At 35.6% G+C, this 13,522-nt stretch overlaps 1 protein-coding gene across 1 annotated transcript in view; it reads left to right on the top strand.

Moving 5' to 3' along the window:
• WDR27 (WD repeat domain 27) overlaps positions 1 to 12,902 on the top strand; it is a gene marked incomplete at both ends in the record, with an annotated part of 119,934 nt that extends 107,032 nt beyond the window's left edge. The window contains one exon of the mRNA XM_082756162.1: positions 12,855 to 12,902. Within this exon, the coding sequence (XP_082612288.1) occupies positions 12,855 to 12,902 (48 nt within the window). The remainder of the gene's footprint in view (positions 1 to 12,854) is intronic.
• Positions 12,903 to 13,522: the final 620 nt, after the last annotated feature.

Here is a 13,522-nt window from a genome sequence, read left to right on the forward strand (position 1 = left end):
AGTGAAAAGATGTAACAAATTCACTGCTGTTGTGTGGATGAACCAGAGAAGCAAGTCATTTTTAATTCCCTGAGCACAATATCCTAAGGCAAAACAGCTGTATATTATGCTGTGTTATGTGCTTTTTATGTTAATTGATGTGCATTTATAAAGACGTGGCAATATTGACATAGCACTCTTGTTCAAATGCAGATTTCTGAACTTTTGTGTGTTCATTAAGAAAGACTCTTAAATGTACTTTATCTGAAATACAACCAACACTTAAGCAATTTCTGGCTGGTTGAATGAGCTCATGCATATATGCCCACATAAACACACATAATTAATGTACTGCATGATTTTACCATTGGAATGTGAAAGCAAGATTATAGTAGAAGAGGAAATGTTTGTGCTATGTTGTGTTTATTTCTAATGGTAGCGTATATGTACATGCACAAAGTGGGTGGCTGATCCACCAGCACTTGAAGGCAGAGACTTCATTACTTAGGTAGTACCAACAAAGGGCACATATGTCCCACTCCTTCTTGGGACAGGAGTATGCTTTATATGTCTGCTATATATTGCTTTTTACTCCTTTTGTAATTCTAAGCTTTTGGAATTCTATTTGTGTGCTTCCAGAGAAATAATTTTCTTGTTTTACATTTTTGTTTTTCTTTTCTTCCTGTGCGTTGTGACTACTGTGTTTTCTCCTGCATCTTTAGTACAAAATGGTTCTAAACTATAATTCCTAGTGCTGTTCTTTCCTGAACTTCTTGGCTCAATTATCTTTCTTTTTTCTTTTCTTAGAATTTTAGTTTGCAAACTGTGTGCAGAGTGGTTATTCTGTTCAGAGACTATTGTCTCCTTTCCACTTTCTTCTCAAAGTCAATTCAGTTGGGAACATTATCTCATACTGAACAAGATGTCATTGCCAAAGCTTTTGGTATTTAAGATTTACTTTTCCTCTTCTAGCCTTATACTGTCTGGTGAAGGGCACATGCACTGCTTTGACTATACTAGAAACTCCCATAACTGAGACCGATGAAGCAGCATGCCCTGAAAAGCAGGAGTAAAGCCTAATTTTATTTTATTTTATTTATTTATTTTTTAATATATTTTGTTTTTTTAAATGGTATACCATTAGCTACATTTCAGGCTGATAGTGCAAGCAGACCCAAACTGCTCACTATTCCCCTCATGACTGATAGCAACATCAGAAGTCAACCACAAAATGAACTGGTAAAATTGCCTAAGAAAATCTGTTCATAAGTGCCATTACCCATCTTTAGGACTTTGAAAGCTTATTCAACTTACATTATACAACCTGTCTTTTTGATCAGTTTAGTGTCTGTTTTTATGATTATTAGCTAATACTGCCTTTTTGACCTGCAAAGATGACCTTCCTCCAAGGTAAACTAACTATACTTTCCTGAAAGACTGTTGGCATATTCATATCTATAAAACGGTAGCAACATATAGAGGATTTAAATGACAGACTTGAAAAGTCAAAGTAAATGAGATCTTAAAAATAGTCCCATAATAATAATAATAAAAATATATATTCATCTGTAAGTATGAAAAGAAGCAAGAAAATAAGTGAGCTGTTATGTTGTGAGGAAAAAAAGATTAATGTTGTGTAGTGTGACCAAAAAGTCTAGAAGAATTCTGTTCATTTCTCATTAATGTTACAATGAAAAGAAAGTGGGAGCAAAAGAAGTATTGGTAGTAGTAATGAAGTGTAAAAATAGAAATTATTATATTGTAGTGGGTTTACGTGGCAAGGTTTTGGTAGCAGGGAGCCATAGGGGTGGTTTCTGTGAGAAAGATCTAGAAGCTGCCCCATGTTTGGGAAGGGCCCCATTGTTTTCCGGATCTGAGCCAATAAGCGATGTTGTTTGCACCTCTGTGAGAGCATATTTAAGACAGGGAAAAAACGCTGCGCCAGACAGCAGCCAGGAGTGAGAAACAGCCTGCAGGTGCCAAGGTCAGTGTAGAAGGAGGGGGAGAGGTGCTCCAGGCGCCGGAGCAGAAGTCCCCTGCGGCCTGTGGTGAGGACCATGGTGAAGCAGGATGTCCCCCTGCAGCCCATGGAGTACCACGGTGGAGCAGGGTTCCACGCTGCAGCCCGTGGAGGAGACCACGGTGGAGCAGGTGGCCCTGCACCGACGGAGGCTGCCGCCTGTGGAAGACCCCTGCCGGAGCAGATTCCGGGCCGGACCCGTAACCCGTGGAGAGGAGCCCACGCAGGAGCAGGTGACCTGGCAGGAGCTGCTGCCCGTAGGGGAGCCAGGTTGGAGCAGTTTTCTCCTGAGGGATGGACCCCGTGGTACGGACCCATATCTGGAGCAGTTCTGAAAGAGCTGCTGCCTGTGGGAAGCCCACGCCGGATCAGTTCATCAAGGACTGCATCCCTTGGGTGGGACCCCACAGCACAGGGGACAAGAGTGACCGAGAAGGAGAGGCAGAGAAGAAGTGCTGTAGACTGACCATAACCCCCATTCCCCCATTCCCCTGCGCCGCTCGGGGGGAGGAGGTGGAAGAGGGTGGATGGGGGGAAGGTGCTTTTGTTTTTTTTTTCTCTTTTGTTTTCTCACTTCTCTCGCTTGTTAGTTGTAGGCAATAAATCTTACTATCTCCTTATGCCAAGTCTGTTTTGCCCGTTACAATAATTATTGCGTGATTTTCTCATCCTTATCTCAATCCTTGAGCCCTTTTCACATATTTTCTCCCCATTCCTCTTTGAGGAGGGAGAGTGAGAGAGCAGCTGTGGTGGAGCTCGGCTGCCCACTCGAGCGGAACCACGACATATATCTGTGGTAGAAATGAAACCAAAAGAGCTTAAACTGATTCATTTGCCCAGTTAAGGCAAATTAGAAAATATTCTCCTTGGAATAAAGATATAATTGGCACATAAAGACAGACAGCCAGTTGCTATGTTTGGTATTAAATGCATCAAATGAGGAATGGCATCATATTAATGTGAGATATCAAACAATTTTTAAATTTTTTCAATCTTTGTAAGCGCTTCTAAGTCATTACATAGGTTACCATATCTGGTTTGGGGCATTATATTTCTAGAAATGCTGGCCTCAAGAAATGTTTATTTGACTCCAATAGACTTGATGCAAGCACATGCTAGCCTTTGCTAATTAGGGCCAGACTTCTGTGTGTAAGGTGAACTAGAAATGTATTTGGAAATTTGGGAATTATTATGTATGAAGTAATATTTTACAAACCTGCATGCATCTACTGTAAGTTAAAGATCCTTATTACAGTCTGGGCCCCTAGGAAGTCAACTGGAGTTTTGTTTTGTACTATTTTTTGAAATCCCTGTTTTAAGTATGTGGGTCTATTTAGAAATTTAAATCAGGCTGAATGCTTTGGAAAGAAGCAATGTTTTGCTCAAATTTCATATATGAACATAGATTAAACATAATCATATAATGTATCACTCTTGTTTTGATTTATTTTTTATTTTTTGCATTTTATAATTGAATACTTAAATTGGTATTTATTGTTCACCTTCTCTGTTCTTAATCCAGGAAAAGATTAAATAAGTTCTTTTACTTTTTTGTCCTTTCTTAGTTTTCATTATTGAACTTTTATGTCCATAGTTTACTATTTTAATTCCATTGAACCTTAGACATGCAGTAAGAGATTTTATATGACTGCCTTTTGAACAAATGTTCAGCACATAACTAAAACCATTATTGTTTTTTTAGACCTTTTGTTACGTTTATGTAAAGTCAATTTTAATAATGTTCACAACAATGAAAATTCTGTGTGGTTTTGTTTTGTTTATTTGTTTGCTTGTCCTTCATTCATCAATATCTACTACAAATTTCCTTTCTGTTCTTTTCTGCATATAAATATGTTGAAGAAAATTTACTGGGAAAATATTTTTTTTTCTTTTTTGTATTTAAACTGAGTGATAAATCAATGTCCACTTTCAATTAAAAATGGAAAAGCTGAGAAGTACATTTGAAAGGATTGCATAATTCTGGAGGGCTGCTTTAAGAATTTATATATAGTGTTTTAACCTATTTCTGTGGCTGTTGGCTTGCAATCATACAAGTGGGAAATCAAAAATCTATATTTAATATTGAAAATTATTTAACTTTGATATCTGTGACTGCAAAACAAATGATTAAGATACTTCTCTGAAATGATAATATGTGACACGTACCTCTGCAGTGTGGGAGGTGAAGTGTTGTATTCTCTTGTTATAAGAGCTGTGGTCTGCAGAGAAGTTTACTTTCTATTCACAAGAAAAATACACAAGTAATAAATTGCAGTTTATGTCATTTCTTTGCTTCCATACTTTTATCCTGTCCTGGGACTATAATTTCTGGCAAAGAAAAGTGTCATTTGTCCCCTGTAGTATCGCATCTATTTCCTCAGTATGGCCATTTGTGATTTTTCTTTACACAATATAGACACGTTCCCATTAGCAGGGTGAGCCACCCACCTGTTTGGAAGTGAATATACTGTGATTGATAAGTTCAAGCTTGAATTGGAATTAGTTGCTTCAAAGTATCAGGCTAGAGTCATTCTTCAAGCAGCCCCAAGGTGTTAGACCACCAGGATAGAGTGTCTGTTGGGACAGAACTTTATGTTCACGCCAAATTTAATAAAAAGATTGTGTGAAAAAAACAAAACAAAACAAAACAAAACACAATTGTACTTAAATCCTTTTCAAAGTTCACTTTTTATTGTTAAGGTGTTTGGGAGTTTTAAAATGACTGTTCTTTACGCTCCAGCTTTCTTGGTCTTGCTATGAAATCAATAGCAATAACAACAACATCAACAATATTTTTTGACAAAAAAACAGGTATGATGTCACAAAGCCAATATAGTGATTCCATTCAAAAATCAAAAGTCTGGAGATAGAGATCATCTGTAGTGAGCAAAGCTCACACTAAAGAAAGGAAAAAAAAAAAAAAAAAAAGACAATTTACATGAGCTCATTACACAAGTTTTACATGGGATGCTCTCCCAGTAGTTCTTCTGTCAAACAACACCATACATATTTCTTTAACACATGTTATGTTTATTGAATGATTCTCTGGTTTCCTCAGAGTTCAAACCATGCTTTTATTAATTTTTTTTTTTTTTTAAGTCATTTCCTTTCATTAGTATTCTAGCAGTTGGGATTTGATGTATTGATATGGACATAGTTATGTAAGGAATGTTTACTGCTACTTTGTTGTAGTTCTCTGCACACATTAGGGTTTATTGCCAAAATGGCATGCTTTCTAGAATTGAAATATATAATATGGCCTATTAAAACAAAAAGTGCATTTGGAGGCCTACGTAAATTGTCATTAACAGTATAATAGCAAGAAGGAAACCATATTTTTTGATTGTTGTGAGTTCTAAAGAGTGACTCTAAGAGACTCTAAATTACTGTGTCATTCCATTTATTTATTTATTTATTTGTTTGTTTATTTATAAAATATGATACATGAAGGAAACTGCCCAGGAAGTTCCAAGGTCTATGACCAGAAGAGAAGAGTTAATCTTAGTCATAAAGAAACTAAGGTTTTAATACTTAAGAATGGCTTTGTATTGACTTCTGATTGGATTTGACTTCTATCAAAGATCAAGAAATGATGCAGAAATTCTGTATTCTCAGAGGTATGAGAGAGGGTAGAAATAGTTATGTAGAAACTATAAATTATGCTGCCAAGAACTGAATTAGTGATGCATTTGTACAAAACCTAAAAAAATTATGATGGAGTGAATAGAATGCTCAGCCCTTTATGAAGGCAGTCCTGGGTGATATACTAGGTTTATCATAAATTTGTTGGAAAAAGGGCAATCAGTCCACTTCAGTACAAAGTTGCAAAATGTTTGGGGAGGAAATCTTGCTAGCAGTGGACGTATGCTTTCTGTTAAAAACAGCTTAGGAAAGAAACAATTTAATAAATCTCAGCAAGAATCAAGGAGTCATGTACAGGCTGAAATTCCCAGGCTTCTATAGGAAGAATAAAAGTATTGGACTCATATACTAGTATCACAACCAGTATGGTAATACTGTCTGTGTTATGGTAAGATCAGTGAGGGCAGGAAGCTCCACATCAGAGGGAGAACTCAGTTACCATGCTGCAGCAGGATACATGCAGAGGTCAGATTTTAGATGCTAACAGTGTCTGCTTGTGTTTAGAGTCCAACAGGGCCAACCCCCAACTACACTACTGAATATGTAGAAGTTGTATGTGGCTCAAGAAGTCTCTACATTGAATCTAAGTGCAAATTACAAGTCTATCTCACTCTGTCCAATGCGTTTATTTATAGTGCTCTTGGAGTCATATTCCAAGATGGTGTCTAACTAGGTGGGTCTTAGATCTCTGTTCCTATGTTTCAGATAAAAGCACTTGAATAAGAGCAATGAGTATTCTGGACAGAAATTTCAAACAAATATGACCACACATTTTGGCTTTGCTGAAGTATGTGTATGTTGTAACTATTTTAAGAACTTTAAATGACAAAAAGCCCAGGTAAGGCCATGAAATTAATACTGTTGCTTTCAGATTTGTATTTCCTGAAAACTTTATTTAGAAAAAAAAAAATAAATAAAATTTTGAGGTTTTAAAACAAGGTTTTGCTGTAAAGATTTAGTAGAAAGCTGGGTTAGACACTGTAAGTTGCATTCAGTTATTCTTTTCTTCAGATTTTCATATATACCCGTTTATGTATCTGGTTGATTGTTCTGAGTGACTAGGGAAAATACTGTAGATCTGTTACATTTCTGCACATATAGGTGGTCTGGAAAAAATGTCTTTATTCTTTGGCCTCTCTACGACTCAGGCTTGCCAAGTGTGAGGCATTGTTTGCGTGATACAAATTCAAGCTGTTGAATAATTTGGTTTTCTTCATAATTATCCTTCCTACCAATTCTAGAAAATGCTTTCTTCCTCTTTTTATAGGCCCAAGCCCTATCCAGAACATCTCTGTATATCTATTGATGGTGACTCCTTTAACAACTGTCTTAATATCTTAAGTCACACTGGCCTTTGAACTCGAGTCCCTGTAGACATGCAAGTCATCATTCAAGCCATAACACATACAGATATTAGATACAACAAAAGTTAGGTGAAGTGAATTCTACCTTAAGTGTCAATCCTTTCAACTAAGTCATGTGGATTTTTATTTTTTTTCCAGACATGTTCAGACTGATTTTCTTGGCAGTCTTCTTTTCTTCATAGATTTCCTTCTGGAAATCCGAGATGTGGGTTCTATGTTTTGGGGGAACAGAAATATAGAGATGTACTCTATGAAACCTATGCATGTACTGAGCATAACAAGAGGAAAAAAGTGAGCATATCATCTATGGGTACTATGAACTTCAGATCTTGAATGCCACTGTCTGTACTCACTATGTGATTATGTGTACAGACTCTTTGCCTCCAGGTATTATGATTAAAAACTGCTAAACTGTTTTTTATATTTTTTCAGTTCTCATTTTTGTAATAGGAGGGCTATCTTTATTAAAAACTTCTGTCTTGTCTGTTAAAAAAAAACACACATGTGGCTTTGATCTAACTGAATGTTTAGAGTATAGCTGTCAGATTAAGCAGTCATCTTTCAAGAAAACAAGATTTTCCAAATGCTATTTATATGTTTCTGTTCTTCTGTTAAACCACAAAAAAAGAGTTGGTAAGTCCTTTGTGTACCATATATCTTCAGGGATAAAGGTGCTGAAGGTTACATTGCATTAAACATCACTTTCAGAACAGGATAAATATAATAAAGTCAATTCTATATAGTCTGCTTGTCCTTTTGCTCATGATTGCTGCTAGCTGTCAAACAGTAAGTACTACTGTATTGGTGACTGTGTTTTCACTGGTAAACACTAGTTTTTAGTGGTAGTCCTGTCAATTTCACTTTAGCCACATTGTTTGCCCTGTCTCAGTTTTATATTGAAGCTCTGAATGTGCTGACTGTAGTTTCAGAGATCACATCTATCCATTCAAAGGTGATAAAACCAAAAATGTGTTGTTATATATGCTTACTGCCTGAAATTTATATTTATTGTATTAGTGAGTAATGTGAGAGTATTGCAATATGCGCAGTAAAAGATGGTGATTGTTCTTGAGCAGTACCTTTTCTCAGTTGTCATAATTAGCTGAAAACCATGAAGCTAAAGATAATGCTGCATAACATTACAGATATGGGAGTTCTACCTGTGTTTTATCTGTGTGACTAATTCCAAGTTAATTTTCAAAACCATTACTTGTTAAGATGACATTCGGTTGTTCTGACTTTTGTTTAACTTATATTTGAAGCCACAGTGAGAGGCTGTCTTTTGTTGGGTTACGCTTCTGTGCCACCAATGGGACTTGCTGGTGCATCTTCTGTGCCCAGTGTCACCACCACTGCTGGCAGTAACAGAATCAGCTGTGTTAGTCTGTGGGGTGAGTGGGACTCAGTGCAGTAGGATGGGACCTTGTCATCCAACTGCAGGCTCAGTGTTTCTGTGAGAATCAGCTGAAAACAGTGTTTGTTTGTTTGCCTTGTTTTGTTTTGTTTTTTAATCTTTCTTTAAGAAAGAGAGAAAGGGTGGTCTTATAATCAGAACAAATAAGTACCTGATGGGCTTTCCCATAACACTTTATCTTTCTATATAAAAATCACTTACATGTATCCGACATGTAAGTGATTGTTGAGACAATCAACAACAAATGAACTGATCTAGTGGTCCCTGCTTAGTCAAGGCATAAGAGGAAATTAAAATGTTTCCAGGGAAGCTCCCATGCGCTGCCTACATCTCACAGTTAATATGATGCTGTGAGCAAAGTAAAGGAAGTGCTTATCCCTGAGTATATGGTGCAAGCATGTAACTTCTGTCAGTTGCCTGTATTCCACTTCTGAACATGTGTCTTTTTTTTTTTTTTTTTTTTTTTTTTTTTTTTTTTTAATAGCATAATGCATAGCTGAGTAATTGGGGTAACTGAGGCTAGAATAGTAATGGCTGATAGGCGTTGCAGAATTCAATATTCTTGCAGGAGAATATTTACGTAGCAAACACATTTTGATCTGCAAGACTGAACTTCAGAAAGGGGGAGATAGGGTCTTTTTAAAATATATATATTTTTTTCCTTTTTAAAAATGATTGAGAAGGACAGTTTAAAATTTCTGATTCCATCAATATATATATGAGAAGAAAGAATAATATAATTGGTTGAAACCAAGACTTCCTAAGTCTGGAGCCCAAAGCAAATATTTTACTAATTCAGCAGTAGAAAAAGTAGAAATGTAGAGTTTTCTACAGCTATAATAATTTTATTATAACCATTGTATTTTATTTGGCTTCCTAAAATGACACTTATTTCAGTTTCCCAGTGACTTAAATCCCTCACAAATTTGACATCACTTGAAATGAAATAATTGAACTGAAACATTAGAATTATTTGAGTCAATGAATAGCTTTCTAAATTTTTAGAGAAAAAATACTATGCCTCTTTCACTAGAGAGTATATTCTGCTTCCTGGGCCTTAGCAAACTAAGGAATATATTTGTTTATCATTTCAAAAACACTGCATCTATTCCCTTTAGTTCTTGCTGTCTTTTCTCTTGCCAATATTTGAAATGCTATTTTTGGGCTTTTTTTTTTTGTCTATTAAAAATAAGTTTCTGCAGTAGCTCCACATGTTCTGATATGTAAGAAGGACCTTCTGGAACTTCTTTTCACTGTGCTTCCTTAGGCTATGTTTGGAAATATAATACTGTCATAAATTAAACACAATTTCTTATTGAAAAAGATATTCAAATTTCAATGGATTCTAAATATGTGAGCACATTCTTTATCAGTTTTAATAGCTCTTATAGCTCTTATTCAGAGATTTTAAAGGCACTACAGGTTAGCTTTTTAGTAGCTCTTTTGGCCCATGTTAATGCAGATTGCAATTAACCTCAAATTTCTATATCGTCCAAAATGTAATATACAATGTAAAACAGTCATTGGGATGTTTCTGCATTATCTTCAGCCATTTCTGGAACAGATACACTAATTTAACATGTAAAATTGCTTTTTTAGCAATGAGTCATTGTAAAATCTGAAGGCTAAACCGGACTGCCTTTGAGTGTGTTTTAGCAATCTAGTTTGGATCTGAATGCTTGTGAAGGGAATCTTACAGTTCCTGCTTATACAACTTTGGTTCTTGTTAGTGTATGCTCCCTGAAGGTGTGAATTGGATTAGTCTCTGATCAAGTTAAACCAAAAGACAAACTCCAGAGGTGCACTCAGTGTGTTAACAGGCTTTCTAATATGGGACTAGAGTAGACCTGGTTACATTAACCCTCTGAAAGTAACGTGGCTGTTACAACCAACTCTGCACCAACACTTTTGTTCTGCATATCCCCTGCTGCTGTGCTACTTATCGATATAGACATAGCTACAGATGTAGAAATGCATGCAATTTTTTCACAGAACTGAAATAAGAAATCCATTGATGTGGTCATCTGCAAATTCTCTTATACCTGTATGATCTTTCTGTCCTATTTCAGTAGCAGGAAAGAATAGAAAAAACATGATTTAAAGTCAGTTGACACAAGAAAGCAGGTTGACAGAGCAGGGTGACATTGCAATAAACTCAATTTTAAAAGGTGTAATACAATTCAGGAATTAGCTATATATGTCATTTAAAAATAAAAAAAATAAAAAAATAAAAAATAAAAAAGCTAATTTGCAAGGTAGAACTCAGGATGCTAATGACTCACCAATTCCATCAAAAACTCTGTTTGGTGAAGCTTTTCTGTTGGCAGTTTGGATTATGAGTGATAGTATCATTGTAGTTGTCTAATAATCACTTTATTTTGCTTAGACTTTTAAAACATTAATTGGATTAGAAATAATAATAATCCTGGCTCTATTTAGGGAATATTCCTTTTGCCAATGGAAAGATACTGAGTGTAATGCTTCTCAGGAGAGTGAGACAGCCTAAGGGCAGCCTCTTTATCTACTGCTAATGAAAGCAGGTTGAAAAAGTGGTAGAAAGGACTTTTCCTTTAAAGAAGGACTTGTGAGAAAATCAGTGGCTTAGAGCACACAGCCAAACAGGAGAGGTATGAAAGCTAGGAAGTGAGCATTTTTAGTTCAGCCAACATTTCTATGATTCTGTGCTTTGGTGTTGTCAAATATGTGGAAAGTGATTAGATGAAGTAGAAAGACAATTTTTAGTGGAAGAACAGGACTCTGGAAGGGGAATGTAGCAGTACTTCAGGGAATGCAGTTACATTTAACAGGTGGAAACCAAGCAGTGTTTCAGTAGGCTATAAGAGGAGGCAGTGAGTACATGCTGCAGTTTTTGAGGTTCAGGATGGAAATTAGGAAAAAAAAAAAAAATCACCAGAACAGTGTGGCACTAGAACAGGTTGTGAAATCTTTTGTTCTTGTAGTTCTCCTAGATTTGGCAAGACAAAGCCATAGCTAACCCATTCTACTTTTTTCAGTAGTTTCACCTAGAGCAGAAAGAACAGATGACCTTCTTGGATCTTGTAAAAATTCAATTGTTTTACTAATGAATCTTCAGTTAGAATAGAATCCATCTCTGATTTCTCAGGTTAGGTCATCTCTTTGCTAATAATTTGAAATAATAATAAAAATATTTTATTTCACACAAGATAAATGGATGCAGAAACTTAGGATAGATTACTTAGATATTTTATAAATACATCCTCTTTCCAATAATAAGTTACAGAGGTAGATAAGGAGCCAATAAAAGTATTTGTTAAAGGTGTAATAGTCTTGGATATTGGAAAAAAAATAGTTACATGCGGCAGATTGGACAGTTCTGGGTAGTTTATAGTTTTAAGATTACAGAAGTGAGAGTGAGAAAGAAGAATATAAGAAAACTAAAGTCACAGTCTTTGTAGATAACAGTTGTGAGAGATTACAATAATTTGTCATTGGAGATTTTGAAGGAGGGTATACAAACCCAAAAGCAAAAAAGTTAATTCATTGAACCAAAGGAAGTAAGCAAATGAATAAACATGTCAAACAACAGGTCAAGAAAAATGAGGATGAGAAAAAGTTAAATAGAAGAATGAGTGATGTGATGAGACCATATTCTGATGAACTGGTTAGAGCATGAAATGTGGTTGTGATTCCAGCTCTTCAGATTATTGTCACTGGCATCAGTAACTGCAAATCCTAATATGCAAAGGATAAACATGAATAAACTTGAATAAAAGGTATCACTTGTACATCATCACTATCTGAGCTATAGCAGACTTTCAAGTGTTTGTTTATAAAAGAAATTGCAGAAAATAGTACTTTTATTTTAAAATTAAGATTTTGTGCAATTGATAAAAGAAAGCTAATGCAGCTAAAGGCTCTTAATACATCTTTGAGACTTGCCTCTTTATAAAGGTTTGTGTCCTTTTTCAATATACTTTTTTTTGGACAGGAAATTATACTACATTTAACACCAATGAAAATCTGAAAACTGCATTTGTTGATATGCCTCATTTAATTCATATTATTTTCCATCTCCATTTATTCCATCTCCTTCATATTTCTTCCATGTTCCTTTCTTGAATCAAACACAGTGAAGCCTGTTTAACTTTCTATATGGTTTAAACATATGCTTTGGTTTTACAGACTGTTGATACGTTACCTGATCTTGACACAAATTTGAAATAATTCAAAAAGAAAAATCTAAGGAAAAATAGATTTTTCAGATTAATTTGGGTTAGAATAGTCTACAGGTTATGTTGTTCCACTTTTTAAAGTAAGTTCTGGATCTCTTAACATAGTAGTAATGTAAATATCTTCCTGACGCTCTTTATTCAGTTGGTTGTACAAAAAAGCAATCTTCACTCTCTGGAAAGATTTCTACTAAAGCCATATGTTCTTTTCTTTTGAACTGCAGCTCACCACAGCCACCTTGGGTGGCAAACTCCAATTGTTTCTGCCCTGAGATTTGCCAGCATATGGAGCTTTGGACCTGCTACTCTGAGAATAACGACATGCTGAGAGAAAGGCGACCAGTAGCGGGCCATAGGCAAGCAGCATAATATTCCCTTTTAATGTACAGATTTCTTCTGATTTTATTTTCTGGAAATTCCTCAAACTGTTCTCAAAGTTTTTCTGTTGTACAATCTGATGCCTTTATTGCAAAAATGAGGACAAAATATCTCTTGATGAAATGAGACTACTTATTCTGACTTCATTCCAGGAAATCATCAGAGAAGTGGCTTTGAGTTTTGGGTGTAAGCTGTAGGACACCTTTGATTGTTGGGTGTAAGCTGTAGAGCTTTTCTAGCCTGTGACCATTTTGCTCTAAGTTAAAATAACAACTCTGCAGTTTTAAAGCTATCTTTGACTTTGCCCTAATATTTAAATTAATCTGAAAGGGAGAAGAATTGTCTTTCTCAAGTGCCATGAGAGTCTTTCTATTATACACCTTCGGGGTTACTGGGATCAGCATGAATGTTGTTTGAAGGCAGAATTTTACTGTTTTACCCTTTGCCTACATTCTGTAAATTTTGTAGGCAATATGTGATAAACGTCTTATTAAAAAGTTATGGTCTTGTTGCA

This window comes from Aythya marila (genome assembly GCF_965140915.1).
Source record: "Aythya marila genome assembly, chromosome: 3".
NCBI classification, from domain to species: Eukaryota; Metazoa; Chordata; class Aves; order Anseriformes; family Anatidae; genus Aythya; species Aythya marila.